This window comes from Condylura cristata, unplaced genomic scaffold (genome assembly GCF_000260355.1).
Source record: "Condylura cristata isolate star-nosed mole 26May11 unplaced genomic scaffold, ConCri1.0 scaffold00011, whole genome shotgun sequence".
In the NCBI taxonomy this organism is placed as follows: domain Eukaryota; kingdom Metazoa; phylum Chordata; class Mammalia; order Eulipotyphla; family Talpidae; genus Condylura; species Condylura cristata.
In genome coordinates this window covers 24,114,777-24,134,124 of record NW_004567112.1, presented here as the reverse complement: position 1 = coordinate 24,134,124, position 19,348 = coordinate 24,114,777, and the positions used below count along the sequence as shown (strand labels likewise).

General features: G+C 40.9%; 1 protein-coding gene across 1 annotated transcript; it reads right to left on the bottom strand.

The window, feature by feature from the left end:
• Positions 1 to 3,871: 3,871 nt before the first annotated feature.
• On the bottom strand, positions 3,872 to 12,943 carry ANKRD1 (ankyrin repeat domain 1 (cardiac muscle)). The gene is made up of 9 exons (XM_004680634.2): positions 12,674 to 12,943; positions 11,833 to 12,012; positions 10,787 to 10,924; positions 10,541 to 10,648; positions 9,390 to 9,488; positions 7,788 to 7,886; positions 7,160 to 7,258; positions 6,949 to 7,047; positions 3,872 to 4,648 (listed from the first exon to the last, which is right to left on the bottom strand). The coding sequence occupies exons 1-9, from the start codon at positions 12,698 to 12,700 to the stop codon at positions 4,538 to 4,540; spliced, it is 960 nt and encodes a 319-aa protein (XP_004680691.1). The 5' UTR covers positions 12,701 to 12,943; the 3' UTR covers positions 3,872 to 4,537.
• Between the last annotated feature and the right edge of the window lie 6,405 nt (positions 12,944 to 19,348).

Genomic DNA, 19,348 nt, shown 5'->3' with positions numbered 1-19,348 from the left:
ACATTGAGCTCATCAAGTCAGAGTCTTCATGAGAGAAATCATTGTAAAATGTTTGGAGGGAGGGAAAGTGCCCGGAAGCCACACGAAGGAGGCCCTGCACGCACCTCTCCACAGCTGACTGTGACCATCCTTGAAATAGGGAACCCCTCCATAGAATTGAAAAACTGATGTTGACTTTACTAGTAACTATGTTAAAAATACCAGAGCTTTTGAGCTCAACTAACTTTGGAAGTAATATTTTAAACAGCAGGTTCATTCTATTAAGTTGAGGTAGCCCTTTTTGCAAATATCTGCACTTAGGATCAATTGCCATAAAGAAAGCCATTTAAATGAGAAGTAGATAATTGTTCTGAGAGAGATCATTTTAAAAAGAGGAAGTTTTACACCAGCCTCTTTTACTATTTAACAAAATATTGGTGAAGAGAAAACATTAAGACAGTATATCATGAGCAGGTAAGATAATGTGTGGACCACACCTGGGGGGGAAATCCTGTTAATAAGGGTGTAAACAAATGACATTTCATTTTAAAAAGCAACAACAAAAAGACTTGTAAAACAATAGCAAAAAATATAGGTAAATTTTACAAGTTTGGGTATGAAAAGACTTAAACATGGTCATCAAATACAAAACAAAGAGCTTGATCACTATAGAAATCCCTGTTAGCAAAATACAGACAGGTAAGTACAATTGCAGCCCCAGTTCCAGAGGCTCAGATTCTTGACTTTAAATAATTGTTTTGAAAAATCAAATCTGTGACCTGACAAATGCAGTTATGTTCACCAGATCCTCTTTACTGACTGGCATCTGCTTCGATGCTCAGTTGTAATTATTTTCACCATTACCCAGAGCATTGTCCTGTGGTGATGGGAGTCACCCAGAGGTAACTGGGAAGTTTCATGGCTTCCCTCCCCTACCGCATGCTTGGCATTTGAGCAGAGTTGAAGCAGGGTGTTCAGCCCAGCCTCTGGCCCAGGTGGTACAGTTCATGCCTCTGGGCCCTCAAGGCATTAGACAGACTTCTTCTGAAGCTACATATTCAACTTTATTACCTTGTCTTCTTCCCGTTACTCCCTTCTAGATCACTTAAGAAGTCACCGGTGCAAGATTCCTCATCACAAGTGCTGCTTACTTCCACAGAATCTGACTTGATAGAAAATTGGGCAAACTTGGATGACCCAAACACTCAACAAACACAATACTCAACTTTTCTATCGATCACAGCAAAGTGTCTTCTGTTAATCAGGTTGAAAAGAGAAAAAATAAGATTATTTTTAAGGTTGTGGGGGAAAGTAACAATGGGAAGTATAATTTGATACTAACATTATAGGTTCTTGTACAAATGTTTTCAGAAACAACTGGTTAGGTATAAAGGGTATCAGTGAAGATAGTCATTAACCACAATTTCTAAAATCATGAAAAAAATAGAAACCACCTAAATGCTCAGTGTTAATAGGGTTACATAATCCACTATACACTGAAACAAGAATATCATTTATAACAATATCTAGTAATTGTTTAAAGTTTTAAAACTAAATTCACAGTGTCCATATGTAGTGTGAAGGGAAGTAATGAGCGTACAGTGAATTGGTATTACTGGAGACATTTGCCTTCCATTACTCTATAAATGTCCTAATATTGAATGCACACATACTACTTGTTCAGGGGAAGTAGTAGTTGGTGGGTAAGACAGTACAAAAGATGTTACAACAGGAATAAATTAAGTATAACAGGAGCACGCCCTGGAGAAACTAGCAAAATCCAAAGGTCAAGAGTGGCTTGCTGGGGAAAATCCAGCTAACCTGGAGAAGCAGGATGAGGAAAATAGAGCAGGTGAGGTGGTATGAACAGGCTTCAAGGATGACATGGTCTGTCAAGACAGTAAAACAAATGTCTAGGTTTTCTAAGAAATCAGAGCTGACATTTAGAGTTCAGCTTGGAAAGTAATGAGAATAAAGAGTTAAAAGTAGATTTTATAAAAAGTTCTTTGAATTTTCAAGAGGAGAATAACTTGACCAGATTTGCATTTTAGAGAAACTGCTCTAGCCGAAGAACAGACTAGAAGCAAGTAAGGGGGAGCCCAAGAGCCCAGTGAGGGCCATTGGAGTAATCAAGGACCTGCACTGTGACCTTAACTGGGGAGTGATCCCTGGGATGGGGGGGAAGTAGATTGCAGAACTACTAAGCATTATGTTTGGTAAGAAGACTGAGTTGTTGAGTGGAAGAGGAAGAAAAGAGAATGTCAAGAACAACTTCCAAACCATTTGCCACTGGGATATTGAACACAAAAGACAAAATGGGCAGAGTTGGCTCAGGTGGGAAGATGACAAACTTGTAAAAGTCAACACCTGTGACAGAAACTTGATATTTTTGCCTGAAGTATTTCTCTTTTCCACTAGCAGAGGTAACTAGGAGGTGACCTTATTCTGTCAGGACTTACTCTCTGTTGTCCCTCATGACTCTCTCGCTCCTAATGCAAACATCTCTACATGGGGACACAGGTATTTTTAACCTTTTACTCAGTTTCCTCCTTCAGTGTTCTAGCTCTTGTGGGAACGGAGACTTGTGAAAGACTTCACACAGAGTGCGTCTGGTCACCTACCTCATAACACTGCCAAGTTACCCTGTAAGAGACATCGGTAGTAGAAGAAATGTCTGTTTTCAGTGCTTTACTTAGAAGAAGAGGAGGATCCTGAACCTTCAGGATCTGATGTGTTAAAGCCAGGACGCTGAAGGGAGGGCGGAGGGGTGGGAAAGGAGAGTGGGAAAGGAGGGGAAAAGCAAAAATATTACAAACTATCCTCCTGATGGGTCTACAGCTAATTGGAAGACCTCCTAGTCAAGACCGTGCCTAGAGCGCTGTCTCAAAACATGAGCGGCACAGTCAAGAGGCCGTGCGTGACCATGTCTGGAGTGAGGTGGTTTAGTTTTGTTGCCTGGGAGACCAATGCCAGTATTTCACATGGGTCTTCACTGGCTTTCCTACATTTCCTCAAATGTCACCCTTTCCTCGTAATCTTGCCAATTTCTATGTTCTCTCTACTGCCCAGAGTGTGCTGTGCTTGAGGAATTCCACTTTCTTCTTCAGCATACCTTGCAAGGTCACCAATTCAAAGAAGTTTTTGTTGATGTGCCTTCACATCATAGACACTCAGTACATGACTTTATTCCTTCACAGACATCATCAAAGGTGGTTACTTTATATTAATTTCTGTGATGATTTCTGTATAATACTCATCTATTCTGAGAAGGCAGGCTAGGGACAATCTGGTTTTCTCATCTTGGAAATCCATTCTAAGCACCCCATCCAGCACCTAGCAATAAAACAGTTCTCCTTGGAGGTCAGAGATCATCAGCCAGGTGTGTTTTCTCACTTTGACAGTCAGCCTGTGTCCACAATAATTGTTAAACCTCTGAGAAGCTGAATGCTTCCCTGGTGGGAACTTTTGAAGAATTGACTGAATATGCAATTATCATTTTGGCCACCAGGGGTCTCTTTGTGCCCACCAGTGGGACCTAAAGAATTCTACCTTTGGTTTTCACAGCCTCCTGCTCCTGGGTGGGGGGCAGTGGGCTACCAGTGCTGCGGCATCACCTGGGAGCTTGTGGGCAATGCAGAAGTTCAGACCCCCCCTGCAGACTAGCAGAATCAGAATCTGCATTTTAACAACTTGTTCGGGTGACCTGTACATAACATTCCACACTGAGGAAAGCTGTTCTACAGGACCACCCTAAACTGAAAACATTGGCAGACAAAGGGAAATAGCCTTTTCCTCATGGTTCTTCCCCATGCTAGTTATAGACATACTCAGAGGCTTAGAATATGTTTTGCTTTTATTATGAATATAAAATATACATACAACATCATATACATTTACACATTTACATTCCATCGTCACTTTCATGTTCTTGAGAGAATTCCATTCTGCATGGCCTGGATGCCACTCCCTGTTCTATGCTCTTTTCGCACTCAGCGCATTCTCTGGTCTTTGCTGAGGGTGTGACTTGGCAAATACCAAGCCCAGCTGTACAACGGCTGGCTTTCCTGTCCTTCCCGAAGCATCAATTTCACCCCATCCCTTCCCTGCCACTACATGTCTTTCATTGCCTCAAACTTCAGCATTAAAATTTCAGGAGAAAAGAGAGTTGCAAAAATCACCTCTGTCTTTTACCAACACCTTGAAATAGCTTAAGCAGCCAGGAGGCACTGGGAGCATATTGCTCGTCAACGTGGTTTAAGAACACTCTAGGGAAGGCTCTGATGTGATATATACAAATGAAATTTTGCTCACCAAATGGATGGCATAAGGATCACTAGTTATTGAAGTAAATGAAATAAATAAATCATAATAAATAGAAATAAATAGAGCAGGTTTCATGAAGGCAAATTTCAATTATCTATATCTCTGTGCTTTCTCCAAACTTCATTAAGTGCAGCTTTACAACAGGTTGATTAACAGCTGGATTGTGTGACTAGATGCTCTTCTCTGTGGCTGTGCCTTCAAAATGCTGATGAAGAGCAGCCAATGTGTCATTTGCTCAGAACGTGGTGATGCGGGAGGCTTTGTAGGAGTTCTCCTTGAGGCTGTCGAATATTGCTTTGGTGCCATTCTGCCAGTGGAGCACCAGATCCATGGGAGTCTTCCCAGCCTAAGTAAAATAGATGAGGAAATGTGAATTCCAGGCTGGGAGGCATCCACAGAGCCACATCCTCTGTGTGCGTGTGTAATGAGGTCAGGGACAGGTGCACGTTATTAGAGTGTTTCCACTATGAATGATTCAAAATTTATATTCAAAACAGCCCTTCATTGTTTCTCACTGGAATGCTTTTGCATTTCAGAACAGCAATTTTTCCCCCTATGGGATTATCCTAGAGATTGTAACTATCCCTAGTCTCTAGATTGCTAGGGCACACTAAGTCATTTTGAAACTCAGGAAATGCCTCCATCTACCTCCAGCATCTTGCAGAATGGATGTGGGAGGGAGTCTTGGCCTCTTAGTCAATGACCAGTTTTTATCCACTTGGATATGAACTGTGACAAATGACCACTTTCAACACTGTGGCTTAAGTACTTAATGCTTGGCTCAGTACTACTATTGATCCCAGGGGGAGATCTTTCACAACTTCTCATAATTTACATTGGGCTCTCCCAGGAAATATTTTTCTTGGAGGTAACATCAGTGACATTTATGAATAAATGACTTCTAAGACCAAAATTTCATTTATCTTATTCTAGTTATCACAAAAATTAAAACTATGTATACCTCTATATGTTTTTAGATAGGAGAAGTCCTGAATTTCTCCAACTCTCTTCATTCAGAAGTCTCTCTTTAACCTATGATTTGAGATGTAAATCTGTTTTGGCCCAAACAGAGCTTAGTTTTCTCTCTCTCTCTCTCTTTTTAGGTTGGAATTAATTGGCAACAGTTGGAAATCAAGAGAGTTGCCAACTGAATTTATGGTCTCCATGAAAAAATCAGAAACTGGCAAGATGAAACTGCACTTCCACAGAGCACTGCTGGGCAGGGCTAGGGAAAGGGCTGTTGGTGAGCTCTGCCTGCCTTGTCACCCTGTGACTTTCATTCTGGTATTTTGGTGGTTTGGGACAATAACAGAATAATATATTGTTACAGGCTTGTAAAACAACAGAGGTGTCCAGTAGCTTATTGGTCTTTTCTGGGCACATCTACCCATTGAGTCAATGACATATTTGCACCAGGGTCTACCTGAGTGTCACAAACCCCAATCCCTATTTATATAATTGAGGCTATTCTTCAATCAATTTCTTGTTCCATATTGAAATTTATTTTACTGATTTTCTCACAGTCTCCCTATATCTATATGCTACTTATCTCTGTTGGTAACATCTCACTGCCTAAACAAAATTACCACATTTTCTTCAGCATTAGAAAGTTCATAGATGCTACTCTTTTTCTGATATTTTATTTGAAGTTTTAGATAATATCAATCCTACTATTAAAGATGAGGGAACCCTACTGTTAACACTTCCCCACCTCAAGCAGTCTTGACTGCATTTATTCTTTGTCCCTGTCACTAAGCTATGATTTTTTATAAAAAATAAAAGAATTTCCTCAATCTCATAGTAACATAATAAGGGGAAGAAATTACTCACATTCTAAGATAACTGGGCATTCTTTTTCTTTTGTGAAGTGATTCTCCCAAAGCTTATTTTGAATTATTTTTTCAATAATTTACACCCATCTCTGGGTGATATTTTTAAATCTTATATTAGATGATATTTGCCTGGGAATTGGGACTATGAGGAAAAGTTGGTTACATTCCCTGCTTACAGATGAAGCTAAATTAAAATGTACTTGTAGAAGGACTTATACAAGCATTTTCAGGGCCTAAATATAGGAAATTATTTTGAGGAATATGCAGAGAAACCAAAGTGGATGAATGAAAAGCCAGGGTGTAGAGAATGATTTCCAAACTACAGGCAAAGGCACAGTTACCCCTGGAAGATGGCGCTAGGGTGCCTCGTTGTAGGAAGGACGGGCTTTATTTACAGATAGTCAGATTGAACACCACGTGCCTCACTGGGCCCTGGATGCGCTGAAAGGTTGGAACTGAGGACCATTTCCGATGGCAGGAGTCTATATCCTGACTATACCGGCCTTGCTCAGCCAAGGACCGCCAGGCCAATGACGGAGCTTGTGCTGCGGAGCTCAGCGATCTGACTGACATCTTTTATTCTCAAGACCAAGTTTTAAAAGAATCACTAGACACTGTATTAGGCCCTGAAGTCATACCAGTCACTGTCCCCATCCCTGACCAAATGAGCTGAGTCCTCGCCAAGGTTAAGCCTGTCCCAGTGGACAGAGGTATGTAAACCATGAGAAGACTCCACAAAATCCTACCACCGAGGGATATTTAGTTCTAAAGTGTAACCCAAGCTGAGTGTCTGGTTCGCAGCACAGCAACTTACACAGTTCTTGATGTTGAGGTCAGCGCCGTGGATAATCAGGAGCCTGATCATCTTATAGCGATTCATTCTCACGGCGTCGTGCAGCGGGGTATCTCCTTCCTAGAAAGGCAGAGCGACTCGCTGACCACAGGACTGAGACGGGGAAGCGGCTCCCTTCCCCCACAGTCCCTGACTCGGGGAGATCCCTAGGAAGAAGGTGGCTGCTACTCACTCGGTCTTTGGCGTTGAGGTCCGCCTCGCAGGCAATGAGATGCTCTGCACACTCGTAGTGGCCAGTCCTCACTGCCACGTGCAGCGCTGTGCTGAGCAGCTGGGAATTTGAGAAACAGGGCTGAGTCATGGGCCTGAGTGCAGAAGTGGCCCCAGACCCCAAAATATATGTGAGGCAGGTAGTGGCCACTGTGGTGCTTCTGGGCAGCATGAGCTTCCCCTGACCGTGGTGATGAGGTGGGGCTGGAGTGCAGGGTATGCAGGAGGCCGAGGTTGGAGAGGAGGGGTAGGTGAAGAGGAGCAGGCAGAGCGGGGGAGAGAAGGAGGCTGGGAAAGAGGTGACAAGGGAAGTTATGGAGAGGGGGGCTAGAGGGAGCGGGGAGGAGAACCGCAGGAAAAGCAGCGGTAGCGGAGAACGAGGAAGAGGAGGAGCGTGTGTAGAAGGTAGAAGAAGGAAGGGAGTAGGAGGGAAAACAAGTGGGAGGTGGAGAGAGGACGTGAGGAGAAAGAGTAGGTGGTAGCAGAGGAAGAAGAAGAGGAACAGGAGAGAGGGGAGCAGGAAGTAAAGGAGGAGAGGGAGAAAGGGGAGCCGGGGGAGGGAAGAGAGAGGAGGGTGAAGGGATAAATACCTTATCTCTTGCGTTGATTTTTGCTCCTTTGTTCAGCAACAATTTTAAGACATCCAGGTTTCCTCCACGGCTTGCCCAGTGAAGGGCTGTGGATTCAAGCTATAACCAAAAGGGAAAAGGGCATGACTTAATGAAAAGGAGAACGTGGTCAGAGAAATTAGACCCTGATTTCCAAGGTCCAGGAATACTGTTCGCTAGGGCACCAGTGGTAACACTGGGTTTCTCTACTAGGTTGCCAGTCCTAACTATTGTTAACTATTGTAGTCAGAGGTTCTTGTCAAAGGTTTCAGCTAAACTTTATGTGTGGCTGTAACTGTGTATCTGTGTGGACCATTCAGAGACACAGTACATCTACTAAATCTCTATTTTAAAGAACAAGAACTACAATTTATTGAGAACTCCTAGTACCAGCCTGGTGCATAAGCTTTAGTTGTGTGGATCTTCCCGGCAACATTAGGGAGTAGCTGTTATTGTGTTCATTTTGCAGATGGGGAAAACAAAGCTAAAACAAATTCAAGTTTCTTGCCCAAGGAAACACAGCTAGTAAGTATCAGAACAGATATTCAAACGCACATCTGCCTGGGACATTTAGTCACTTATGCCAGATAAACTCAATATTCCAAACAAATGTAGTTTAAAATTCTAGTGGAATAATAGTCCCTTCCAGAAGATTTTCATCTGGTTCTGACACCGCTTCCTGAGCCCCTGTTCATTCCCATCTCATAGTGGTTGGTTCTCTGTGGTCATTTGTGCACGTAAAGCATCTGCCCATCACTTGTGGACATTGCATATGGCACCTACTCACAGGTCCTCTTCACAATTCCATTTGGTATATAGCTGGCCTTTAAAATCCCAGATACATGAGAGCTATTGTCCTTTCACACAAACTTTATTTTTGGTTTACTTAGTTGTTTCCCAATGTGTTTATTTTGGGATTCAATTTTGGCCAACTCCTTTGGACATTTTTGATTATCCTTTTCTACTTTCTATAAAATCAAATTGAGCTGCATTTTAATAAATAAAAGCATTTTGATAGTTCAATCTTCAGTTCATAAAATGCATTGTAGACTGGGCATTATAGAAGTCACATTGAATTATTGAGGTGTAAATAGCTACTTTCTGTAGAAGCAATTCATTTAATATGCAGTTAAGTCCCAAATCTCATCAGTGGCAATTGGTGTCTATCATATAAAGTGTACAGCTAGAGAATTCCACAGCATCGCTGGCAGTCAAGGGGGCCCGAGTCAACCGCCTGGTATAATGGAAGAGCAGGGATGTTGAGAAGCGACTGTCGACTGTATTACTTCTCAGTAATGCTGCTGACTTGATAATGACCCTACTCTCTGATGAGGATATTCAGTTCTGTTCAGCAGCTTTCGCTTCTGTTCCCTGCAATAGTCCTCTCCTCAGTACATATGGAAAATACTTTCCACATGACCCGAAGGCTTCTTCTAACTTTCCTTCCTATGGAAAAATAAGCTTTTGCCTAATTCTCTCAGATCAATTTTCAAACCAATCATCCCAGTTTTTTGTTGTCGGCTTTCTCAAGCTTCCTATAACCTACTTATTGTGGCTCATTTCCAAGCAAAAAAATATATTTACCATATCACGGAATTCGATCTGGGCTCCAGCTTCCATTAACTTCTCCACAATTGCCAAATTTCCTTCCAGGCATGCTCTGTGAAGAGCTGTCCGTTTATACTGTTAGTTAGAAGAGAGATTTTTAAGAAAGACATAGCAATGCATCTAAAAAATAAATATGTAAATATAAAAAATGAAATACAACCTTTTAACGGGTATGAAACTGGGGATTCTGATGACCTAATTGGTAGAAACTTATGTGCCCCTCATGAATTAGAAATGTCAGATTTACTAATATTGCAGAACTAGAACAGTGATCCTGCAGCTGAGATTGGAGCTTGCTGCATGTTCTTTTCTCTGGGTGCAGGGGTCTACATTGAGGGCAGTGAACTTAAAGGATGAAAACTACCTAAATGCTGTCATTTCCCTTTCTTATATTTTGTGCCTTCATTGTATGATGTTTGCCATGCAGAACAGACAGTTTTCTTCCATCTGGGACTATTGCTAGGTTGAATATAAAAAAGAATTCAATTCACTTTTAAGAAAATGGGAGACTCATTTTTAGTTCAATTTCAGAAAGAATTCCTCATTTCATCTAATGGGGGAAGAATTTAAAAAAACACCTTAGTGATGTCAGGTAAGTTGGCCTTATATGGTCAACTAATAGAATATTAGAGTTGGAACAATTTTAGGCATTCTTTCATTCGGTGCCCTCTATTGACAAGTCAGGAAACTGAACTCAAAAAAAAAAAATGCAAATCAGGTGCTAGAAATCAAACACTCAAGTAATGATAGAGCTGGCACTTGAATTCCAGCCTCCAGTTTCCCTGTCTAACTCTGATGTGTTTGGGGCCAATCAAAGGGGATACGAAGTGTATTTCTCCAAAGGAAACTTGTTGGTCCTGCCTTGTTAAAAGTCTATCTCAAAGGATCCAAAAAGTTAAAGAGTAAAAATAGCTAGGAAAAAAACAACAATGCAATGCACAGCACTAATTCTGCTCTCTCTCTCTCTGGACCACTGCATGCTCCTATGCTAGTGGCATATGTGGCAGCAGCTGGGGAGATTGTTTCAGGTGGATTGATTTTTGGCACCATATTAGCGAGGCTGTAGTAAAGCATAAGAAACACAAAATTAATGAGCTGGATTTTGCAGTGTTTTGTATAGGCTTTACCTCATCACAGACATCTGGATTGTTCTTGTCTGACAAGAATTTTTCTACTACTGGCAGTTTATTCTCCAGGGCAGCCTTCAGAAACCTAGGCACATCCACAGGTTCTGTCTAAAGTCAAAAAGAAAAGCAAATAGTGTGAGAGTTACTGCAAGCTTTCCAACAGTCAATCAAACCCTCCGCAAATATTTATCCAGGGTAGCACCACACACACCAGGCATGTAGTACTCCACAGCCAACAACTCTTACAATGCTTTCCGGTTCAGGTTTCTTCTCAACTGGAACTTTTGTTTTCTTGTATTTTTTCCTTTTCTTCAGTTGAATGATTAATTCAAGGTCTTCTAAATTTTCAAGCTTTGATCTTTGTTCTAGTTTTTTCTTCTTGAGCTAGAAAAGAAAGCCACATTTCAAGCTATGATAGTCTACTGACCAGCATTCTGGTGGGTCTAACCAAATTCTGCAGGTGATAAGGATGTGAACAGTTTGAGTTAAAAAAAAGAGAGAGAGATTTTAAAATAAGTCTTTGACTCTGAATTAATGATTTTTTATTCAAGTATTTGGATGGGTGTAATTTTTCAGCTGAATGTCTTCATTTTCACTTCACTGGATTATGGAATCAGGTTTTGAAAAATTAGAGCAAGGAACTAGTTCTAAATGATGATTTTGTAATTGCTGACATAAACAACCTTGAGATTTCTGTACAATGCTTTTATCATGCTTGAGAATTTTTTGTGACCCCAATAATCCAATAGTAAGTATTAAGCTCTGAAATATTAACACCAATCTCTTTCAAGTGGCCCAGTAAGTAAGGCCAATGAAAGTCGGTCCTGTGGCTACAGCTAACTAATGCATGTTTTATCTGTGGTTACTAAGTAATGGAAATTTACCTGGCAACACAGATTTTGTCAACACAGATGGTGGCCAGAGTTAAACAATGACCCATGGACTACAAACCATGTCATTAAGAAAAAGAGGTCTCCATTGCTTGGATTTACTAGACAGTGCATGACAGCAGAAATTCCCTGCATATATTAGTCTTTCCAAGTCTTCCAATCAGAGCTGGCCCCATAACATTTGATCATTCTTTCAAAATTCTAAGGTCATTGTTCTACCAGAGAATTTTTTCCAACAAATTGACCCATAGGAGATGCCTCTTTGGGGGTGGGGGGGTTGGAACGTGGTAACAAAACAGCTTTGGAATGACTGTGTTTATTTTGTTTCCCCTTTCTTCTTCTTCCTTAGTCCCCTACCCCATCCCAACTTCCCGCTATTGGATTACCACGGAAGCCTCTTACCTCTGCCTCTCGTTGTTTCTCAGTTTTCCACTGTTGCTCCCCCAGGTTCACAAAGTGGGTTGGAAGTGTTTTCAGGTCCTCTTGCTTCTCTAAAGTAACAGCAGCTTCATACTCTCCATCTCTGAAATCTTCAGGAAGGAACTCCCCGGCATCCCCACTGCTGTTCTTCCTCCCTGTGACCTAGGAGGGAAGAAGATGGCAGGATCAGAAAGAGAGGGGCCCGTCCCAGGTCCTTCTTGGGAAAGGCTGTGGCAGGTGGCCCTCAACCATCCTGCCCACGTGGAAGCCACATCTCTGCAGCACATTCTCAGGCTGTCACACTGAAGTTAACCCAACTGAGAGTACCTGGGTTAAGTTCAGGTGCCTGTCCTGTGCTCGTGGGTAAATCAAGACTTGTTAGGTTGCATAGTTACATCTACTTTCACTCTGCTTAAACACATTTCAGCTAGGAAAATCCTTCCTAGACGTCTTCCCTCTGATTATTTAAAATTATTCCATTTTGGGTATTCTTGAGGACTCTTGACCTTCAGTTATGAAGTTTCCAGGCATAAATTCCTGCACTAGAACTTTCTCCTGAAGGCATTTTGATAACTACATGTGATTTCACACTTTAATAATAAAACCAAAGAAAAGATAATAAACAGGAACTATTGGCGAATTCATTACTGCCCCGGCTTCATTTTTCCAGCTTCACTGATTAAATCACATAAGCCGACACTTCCCCATATATGACATTTTCAGAGTACCTGTGCATTATACCTGAAAGAAAGAGAATTTCAATTTCCAAGTGAGAATCACGATGGAACCAGTTTTGCCTGTGTAAAAATAATGTCTTACATACCAGATCTTCTACTTTCAGCACCATCATGTCGGCCTGAAGTCAGTCTGTATGTTTTTCTCGTGTGGAATGAGTCCCTCAAGTTGGCCTTGCTGAACCCCTCCACACCAGCCAGCTTATATAGCTAGGACTGGTGAGCTAATCTTCCAACCTGGGAAGCCAAGTAACACCCCGCCCCCCACCAGTGGCCAACTCAGAGGCAGGTGAATTTTCATCCCAGACTCAGTGTCTGGGAAGCAGAAGTGGGGGATGACAAGTTACCCAGCTCAATATGTGAATCAGGAGGAAATGTGAGAGGGCCATTCCTTTGGTGGTGACCACATCGCTCAGCAATGCAAGTCATCCTATTTATCGAGAAGCCAGAGGACAGCTGTCTGTTGATATTGCACCACAACACTGCTCTTTTTCCTTCTTTGTCAGCTTTCATATGACTAACCATATCAAGAAAATATAAATGCCCTGCAAATCACACTCCCAATAATATCTTCCTGATAACAAGGCTTATCAACACTTCACTTGGGGGAAGTGTTGCTTCAGGACATCCTATACCCAGGGGTAAACAGTTCGAGAAAGAAGGATCTGGGTCCTAATGGCCCTTGTCTGTATCTGCTTGAAATTCTTTGGGCTGATGTCTGGAACTAAAAAGGTTCAATGACATGCCACCTTCCCATTACTATAAGAAAGCATTCAGTAATGCACTTTTATTTTATGGTGTCATTGGCCATAATTAGCACATGACATACTCACCGTCTTCCAGAACAGCATACTTACTGGAACACTTTTTATTCAAAAAGGATTCGAGTGATCCAGAGATATTTTATATGAGACCGGTTATTAGCAATCATATGACCTTCATTAGGTCACAGAGTCAAACTTTTCAAATGCTATGGGTAAAAGCCTCAGCTATCAGAGCTTGTCAAAAGGCAGGTCCCAGGGCCACCCGCCAAGAGATCTTGAGTCAATTTGTGGTGAGTTCTAATATCTGTATTTTTCAAAGCACCCAAATAATTCTGATGTATCCAGGTTTGAGAAGCATTGCCAGAGGGCAAAGTTCTCTGTATTGGGGACAAGTGAAGAATTCCTGTTTCTGGTTTCCCATCTCTGAGATGGATGTAGAATATATTTAGGTCTCTTTCTCGTTCAAGGAGAAACTGGGGTTACTATCTTCAAATCCATTTAAAATCTGATTTCTTTCTTTTTTTAATCACTAAAGAAAGGAGGCTAGAGTGAGAGGCTGGGAGTATACGTTAGTGGAGGAAACTGTGTGTTAGGATGTTACATTGACCTTTCTGCATCTGCCTTTCCCTCAACAGGTATGACTATTATTCTCTTCTCCCCTTGAACAGATCTGCCTGTGGGTGTTTCTTTTCTGGAAATTTCAAAATGAGTCATAGAGGGAGGCTCCCAGTAACTCCTGTATCTCTTTTGGTCTTTTCATGAGCTATCCCAGAAACAGTTTTACTTAAAGGAAACTGCCTGGTGTTTTCTTTGGGGATGGAGTCAGTCAGCTATTACTATCATATTTTACCTAGGGAAAGTGAACATGTAAACCTGTTCCACCATTTCTTATGCCTTTTTTTGTTCCAGACCTGATCCATATAGAAAAGGATGTTAGGCAATAACTATTAGGATTATAGACTATAAAATTCCTTGACTATGGAATCACAAAGAATTTAAAGCTTTTGAAATCTGAGCAAAATCAAGGTTTGCATTTTACCAAGAGGATGCTGAGAAACATTAAGTAACTTGCTGCAGAGGATGCTAAGTTGAAGAGTTTCACTTCCAGCCAACAAAAGCAGAGAAACAGTAAGCCCGGAGAAGGTTATCTAGGGCAGTTCATACCTAGATCCAACTGGGACCCAACCAAAATCAATGAAAAACCATGTCAGTGTTCAAATCACCTGGAAGAAGCAAGTGAGGGTAGGCAGGCGGCTCACCACGTCCTTCTAGTCATGTAAGATCCCCTCACACCTGGCTGATTCTGTACAGGAGGCTCCGGGAAATGTCAAAGAAAACTTCGCAGAAAACTATGGGTTGATGGGTGGGGTTGAATTTAAGGAAGGGTAGAGCTAGGCAGATCCTCAGGTATCTTCAGTCCCAGAAAATCGCACTGGGTCTCTCTACTGGTCCTTTTCTCATGCCTAGTTTGTCATTATAAAGCATACGAGGCTTCACTTTTTGAAGAGATTCTAGATACACTGAGTTCCCTAACAACACCTAAGACAAAATTATATCTTCAAATCATTCTGATTCATCAAAATTGAGACTAGAAGCTCCCAAATGGAGGGATGTTCTTTGTCCCTTGTTTTTAAGAAGTATCCATCCCACTAAAGTTTACCTAGTGAGGTTAAATTCTGAAAGCTGTATGTTTGGCTCGACCGTAACCTCAAACTCAGCATAATCTTTTCTTACCAAGATGAATTATAACGATAACAATCCAAGTCATTCCTGCAATCATTTAGCAACCCAATGTCAACAAGCTATGACCAGAATGAGGAGGGAAGAGTCCTTGAGCTTTGCCAGTGTAACCTCAGGAGCCTTTCCTCGCTCCTCTCAGGATTTATGCATTTCAATGGGACCAGAATTATAACCCTGTTTACAATTGGAGAAAGTGAGAGGCAGAGGAGGAGAACTTGAAGCACTTATCGATGTCGCCAGGGTTTGAAAGATGTATCCAGACACCACCTGGTTCTTGCACCATAGTTGAGCTCCAAGGACAATTTCTACTTTCCAAATTTTAAGATATTGTATTTCTACTCAGACTTTTAATTTTTATTATAGTTTCTTAACTATGTAAGGAATGCATTATTGCTAAAAATTGAAATAGCACAGAAAGAATGTTGTTTAATTGCAATCTGAGTGTTGATTTAATTCTTGATTTTTTTTTTACTTCTAAGCTCAAAAATACCTCATTATTTTAAACAACAGCATGGATTTCTGTGGGTGGATGTATGATGCTTATTTAACTGCTCTCCTATATACAGACATTTAGGATGGTCACTTTTATTTTGCTACAATCAAAGGCAATTTATAGCACACAAAAGTTTATCATTATTAACACTCCTTGTCCTTAGGACACCCACCATGGTACTAAAAGGAAGGAATCCAAGGACTAAAGCCAGATTTTGACTTGGAAGACACCTTGTTCCACTGTTGCACTTAAAATTGCTCATTTTGCCATCCCTCTTAATAGCCTTTCCGCACCCAGCTGCTACTCACCTTCCTTGGCTCAGAGAAGTGGCTGACTTTGCCTGTTGGGGAATCCAAGTATCCTCAGTGCCAGACCATGGCTCAGTTACACGCTCGAAAATGCCAAAGGGAGGTCATAAAAGTGAGGCAAATCAGGTTCAAGGTTATTGCCTCTTCCCTGCCAACTAGGAATGCAATCACCTGTATTTGAAAAGTCAAATGTTCTGAGGATATTTTGAGCAGGGTTGTGACATCTCCTTTACCTCTTCTCAAAGGATGAAAACAATACCAAAATCCTCTTCTACCCCCCAGGACTCACCAGAGAAGCACACACATTCTGCTGTAAGCAACACAGGGCAAGAGTTTGTGTGTGTGTTTGTGTGTGTGTGTGTGTGTGTGTGTGTGTGTGTGTGTGTGTAGCCTCTGACATGAGAGTTGAGTAAAGGCACTAGTTTTTCCCAGGACATCTTAGAGAAGGTGCCTGGTCACAGTAAATAATGTATCTCCACCCAAATGCTGCCACATGTATGGACAATTGTTGGCCAACAAGCACACAGCACCGCTGCCTGTTCTGTGAGCTTAGTGTCCTTCTAGGCCCTTGGATAGTGTCTGGCATCAAAGGTTCACTTGGAGGGGGGGCAAATAAAATGACATTCTAGTAACAGACTTCAGCTACTTTGACAGTCTAATCAGATGACAAGACGTTCCATGTGTGGCCCAACACAAGATTTAGCACTCAGTAAGGGCCTAGGTCTTCAAAGAGCATTAAAAAAAGAAAATTCCTGACATGTAGTAGAGCTAAATATTTAGCTGACACCCAGGATGGAAGTCTTTTCTAGTCAAGCATATATTTCTGAATCCTCCTTCGAGTGACAAATAGATTGTAACATCTCCAATGCAAATTACCAAATTACCCTTTAGCACTAATTAGAGGTAAAGATAGTTATCACTAATTAAAGTAGAAACTTCCTCTGGATTAAGCAGTTCTTTCAAACATTTAGCTAACCACAGCAAGCATTATCTCCCAGATAGGGCACCTCAGATGTGACCTCAGTGTTTCTCCAGGTTGGTGCATCCTAGAATCTGCTATGAGGCATGTAACAGGTGCTAATGCCCAGGTTCATCTGAAACTGCAAGTGAAATCTAAATCTTTGCTCTAAGGTCTAGTTATCAGCATTTAAAAAAATTTTTCCAGTTGATTCTAATTTTTACCCAAAATTGAGATTACTACCACAGGATGAATTTAAGCAAATCTATAGATAAATATGTATGTAAATATGTACATATATTCATATACATATTCTTGAATTTGTAGTAGGCAGTCAAGCCATCCTTATCCTAGACTGAGAGTTATTGTCCTTAAAGACCCTTTATGTGGACTAATGAACACAGACACACACAATTTACTCATTCGATATTTATTTAGCTTTACTATACTTCAGGAATTTTTATAGAGCTGAGATATGCCAATACTCACAAAAGACAAATTTTCTGCCCTCATAAGGTTTTCACAGCTTTCTGAAGTATTTAAAGAAAATGGCAACCCATATATCCCCTTCTGTTGGAAGCCAATAGAAAGGCAATAGCTATGCATATAGAAAGTTCTGAAGTATAAAGAGCATGGGGTAAGAAATCAGGAAACAGTTTTTGATCCTGGCTCTGCCCTATGTCTAGTTGAGCAAGTCCCCCTCTTTTAGAATCTCAAATCCTCATTTATCAAAGAAGATCTTTAAAGGAGAGCTGAGACCCTAAAATTATATTGAGGTCTCAAAACCACTGAAGCAAAAGACAGAAATAAACATTCATGACTGCAGCATCACATACAGACAGCAGAGTTGAATCTCCAAAGCCTCTCACAGAAAGTGGCCCATAAAACCCTCACTAGCCCAGTGTGTCTAAAGCACTTTAAAGGCATGCCCCCACTTGATACAAATGAAAATCGCATACCTTCTGTTAACATGACTAGAGAAATGTCAAGATCAACTTGAAGCCAAAGTCAAGTAAAAGCAATGGTAACTTAGAATGTTTTTGTTTTTGTTTTTCCCTAAACTACCCTTAGTTTTGATAAGGCTTCTTTTCTCTTTCTTCACCTTCTGAGAATCTCTGCCCACATCCTTGGCCTTGCTGGAGTCTACTTAGAAAAGATAGTGTAAACAGTCAGGAAGGGCTGTCAATGAATTTATACTAAAATTCTTATTTCCTGCAAAGAATAAGTTCTTTTTGAGCCCCTGCACTAATTCCCATAGTCTTAGTAAGGCGGAGCTTTTAACAATCAATATTCTGAGCCCATACTACGGGTGTATATATCACATCTTCGAGAAGAAGGGTGTGTGGAAGAATCTGCTAATGTGAATGCATAATGCATAATGTTCCCCCCTCCTGCCCCTAAACTTTCTGAAAAGCTAAACTTACTTCATGAGATTAAATTTCATTGAAAGGACAGTGGGATGATGGAGAGTTTGCACTGAAGTGAGTTTTTTAAAAGAAGTCTGATTGTCATAGTAACGCTCTGAAAAGATTTTGATGCAACTTTGGAATTACTTCACATCCAATTACATAGGACATCCACTTGGGGTGAGAGATAAGTGCTTCTCTGACTGCAAACATAGGAAGAAAATCCATTTAACCTTTTTAGCCAATTTATTAAAGCAGGAGAGAATTATTTTTAAATTGCAATTTCTGATTTTAGTAAGAAGTATTGAGAAAAACATTTTCTTGGTGTAGTTTGGAGCTTCCTAATAAAAGAGAAAATGCTGAAAGGCATCCTAAGTATGGGTCTTCTGGGAAGAAGAGAACTTTAAGACCAGTAAAAATACCCAGTGGTCACTGACTCAATTCCCTGACCATCAGGAAGGATCAGGGCCAAGCAGGTCAGACCTTTTAACTTTAAAGGCTAAATTAACCTTCCTTTGTAAACATTACTATACTTACAGTCTCACTCCAGCACAGATTCTTATGCCTTACCAGAATCTTGGTTGTTTCATTTGCTTCATTTTAGCTACCAAACACATTTATGGAACATTTTTTACAATGAGTTTCCTAGATCAAGACAAGGAAATGCTAAAAGATAAAGCCCCTGCCATGAAATCTTACAGAAATTAACTCTTCACTGGCTCAAAATCCTTCTTATGACTAGGCATTGTTGCATTGTTCAGAACTTCAAGCTTTGGATTGGAGAAAAGGCTCCAATGTTGTCTAGCCCAGTCCACTACTTAAAGACATTGAGAAAATTTTTGCTGGTTGGTATCTAGTGCTTCATTCCCTTCAAAGTAAATACTCACTGATGTATGTCGATTGTCGATGTTTTATCTCCTTCTATACAAAGGTTATATGTAGCTTGGCTACTGTTAAAAATATGTATAGGTTCCCATTTCTTGGATAAATACTTGATCCCAGGCCTGGAACAAAGATGGTGCAAGATGGGCTTAGACTATCCTGTGCCGGAAAACAGAGAGATACTTGTAGACTAATGGAAACTTGCCTACAGGA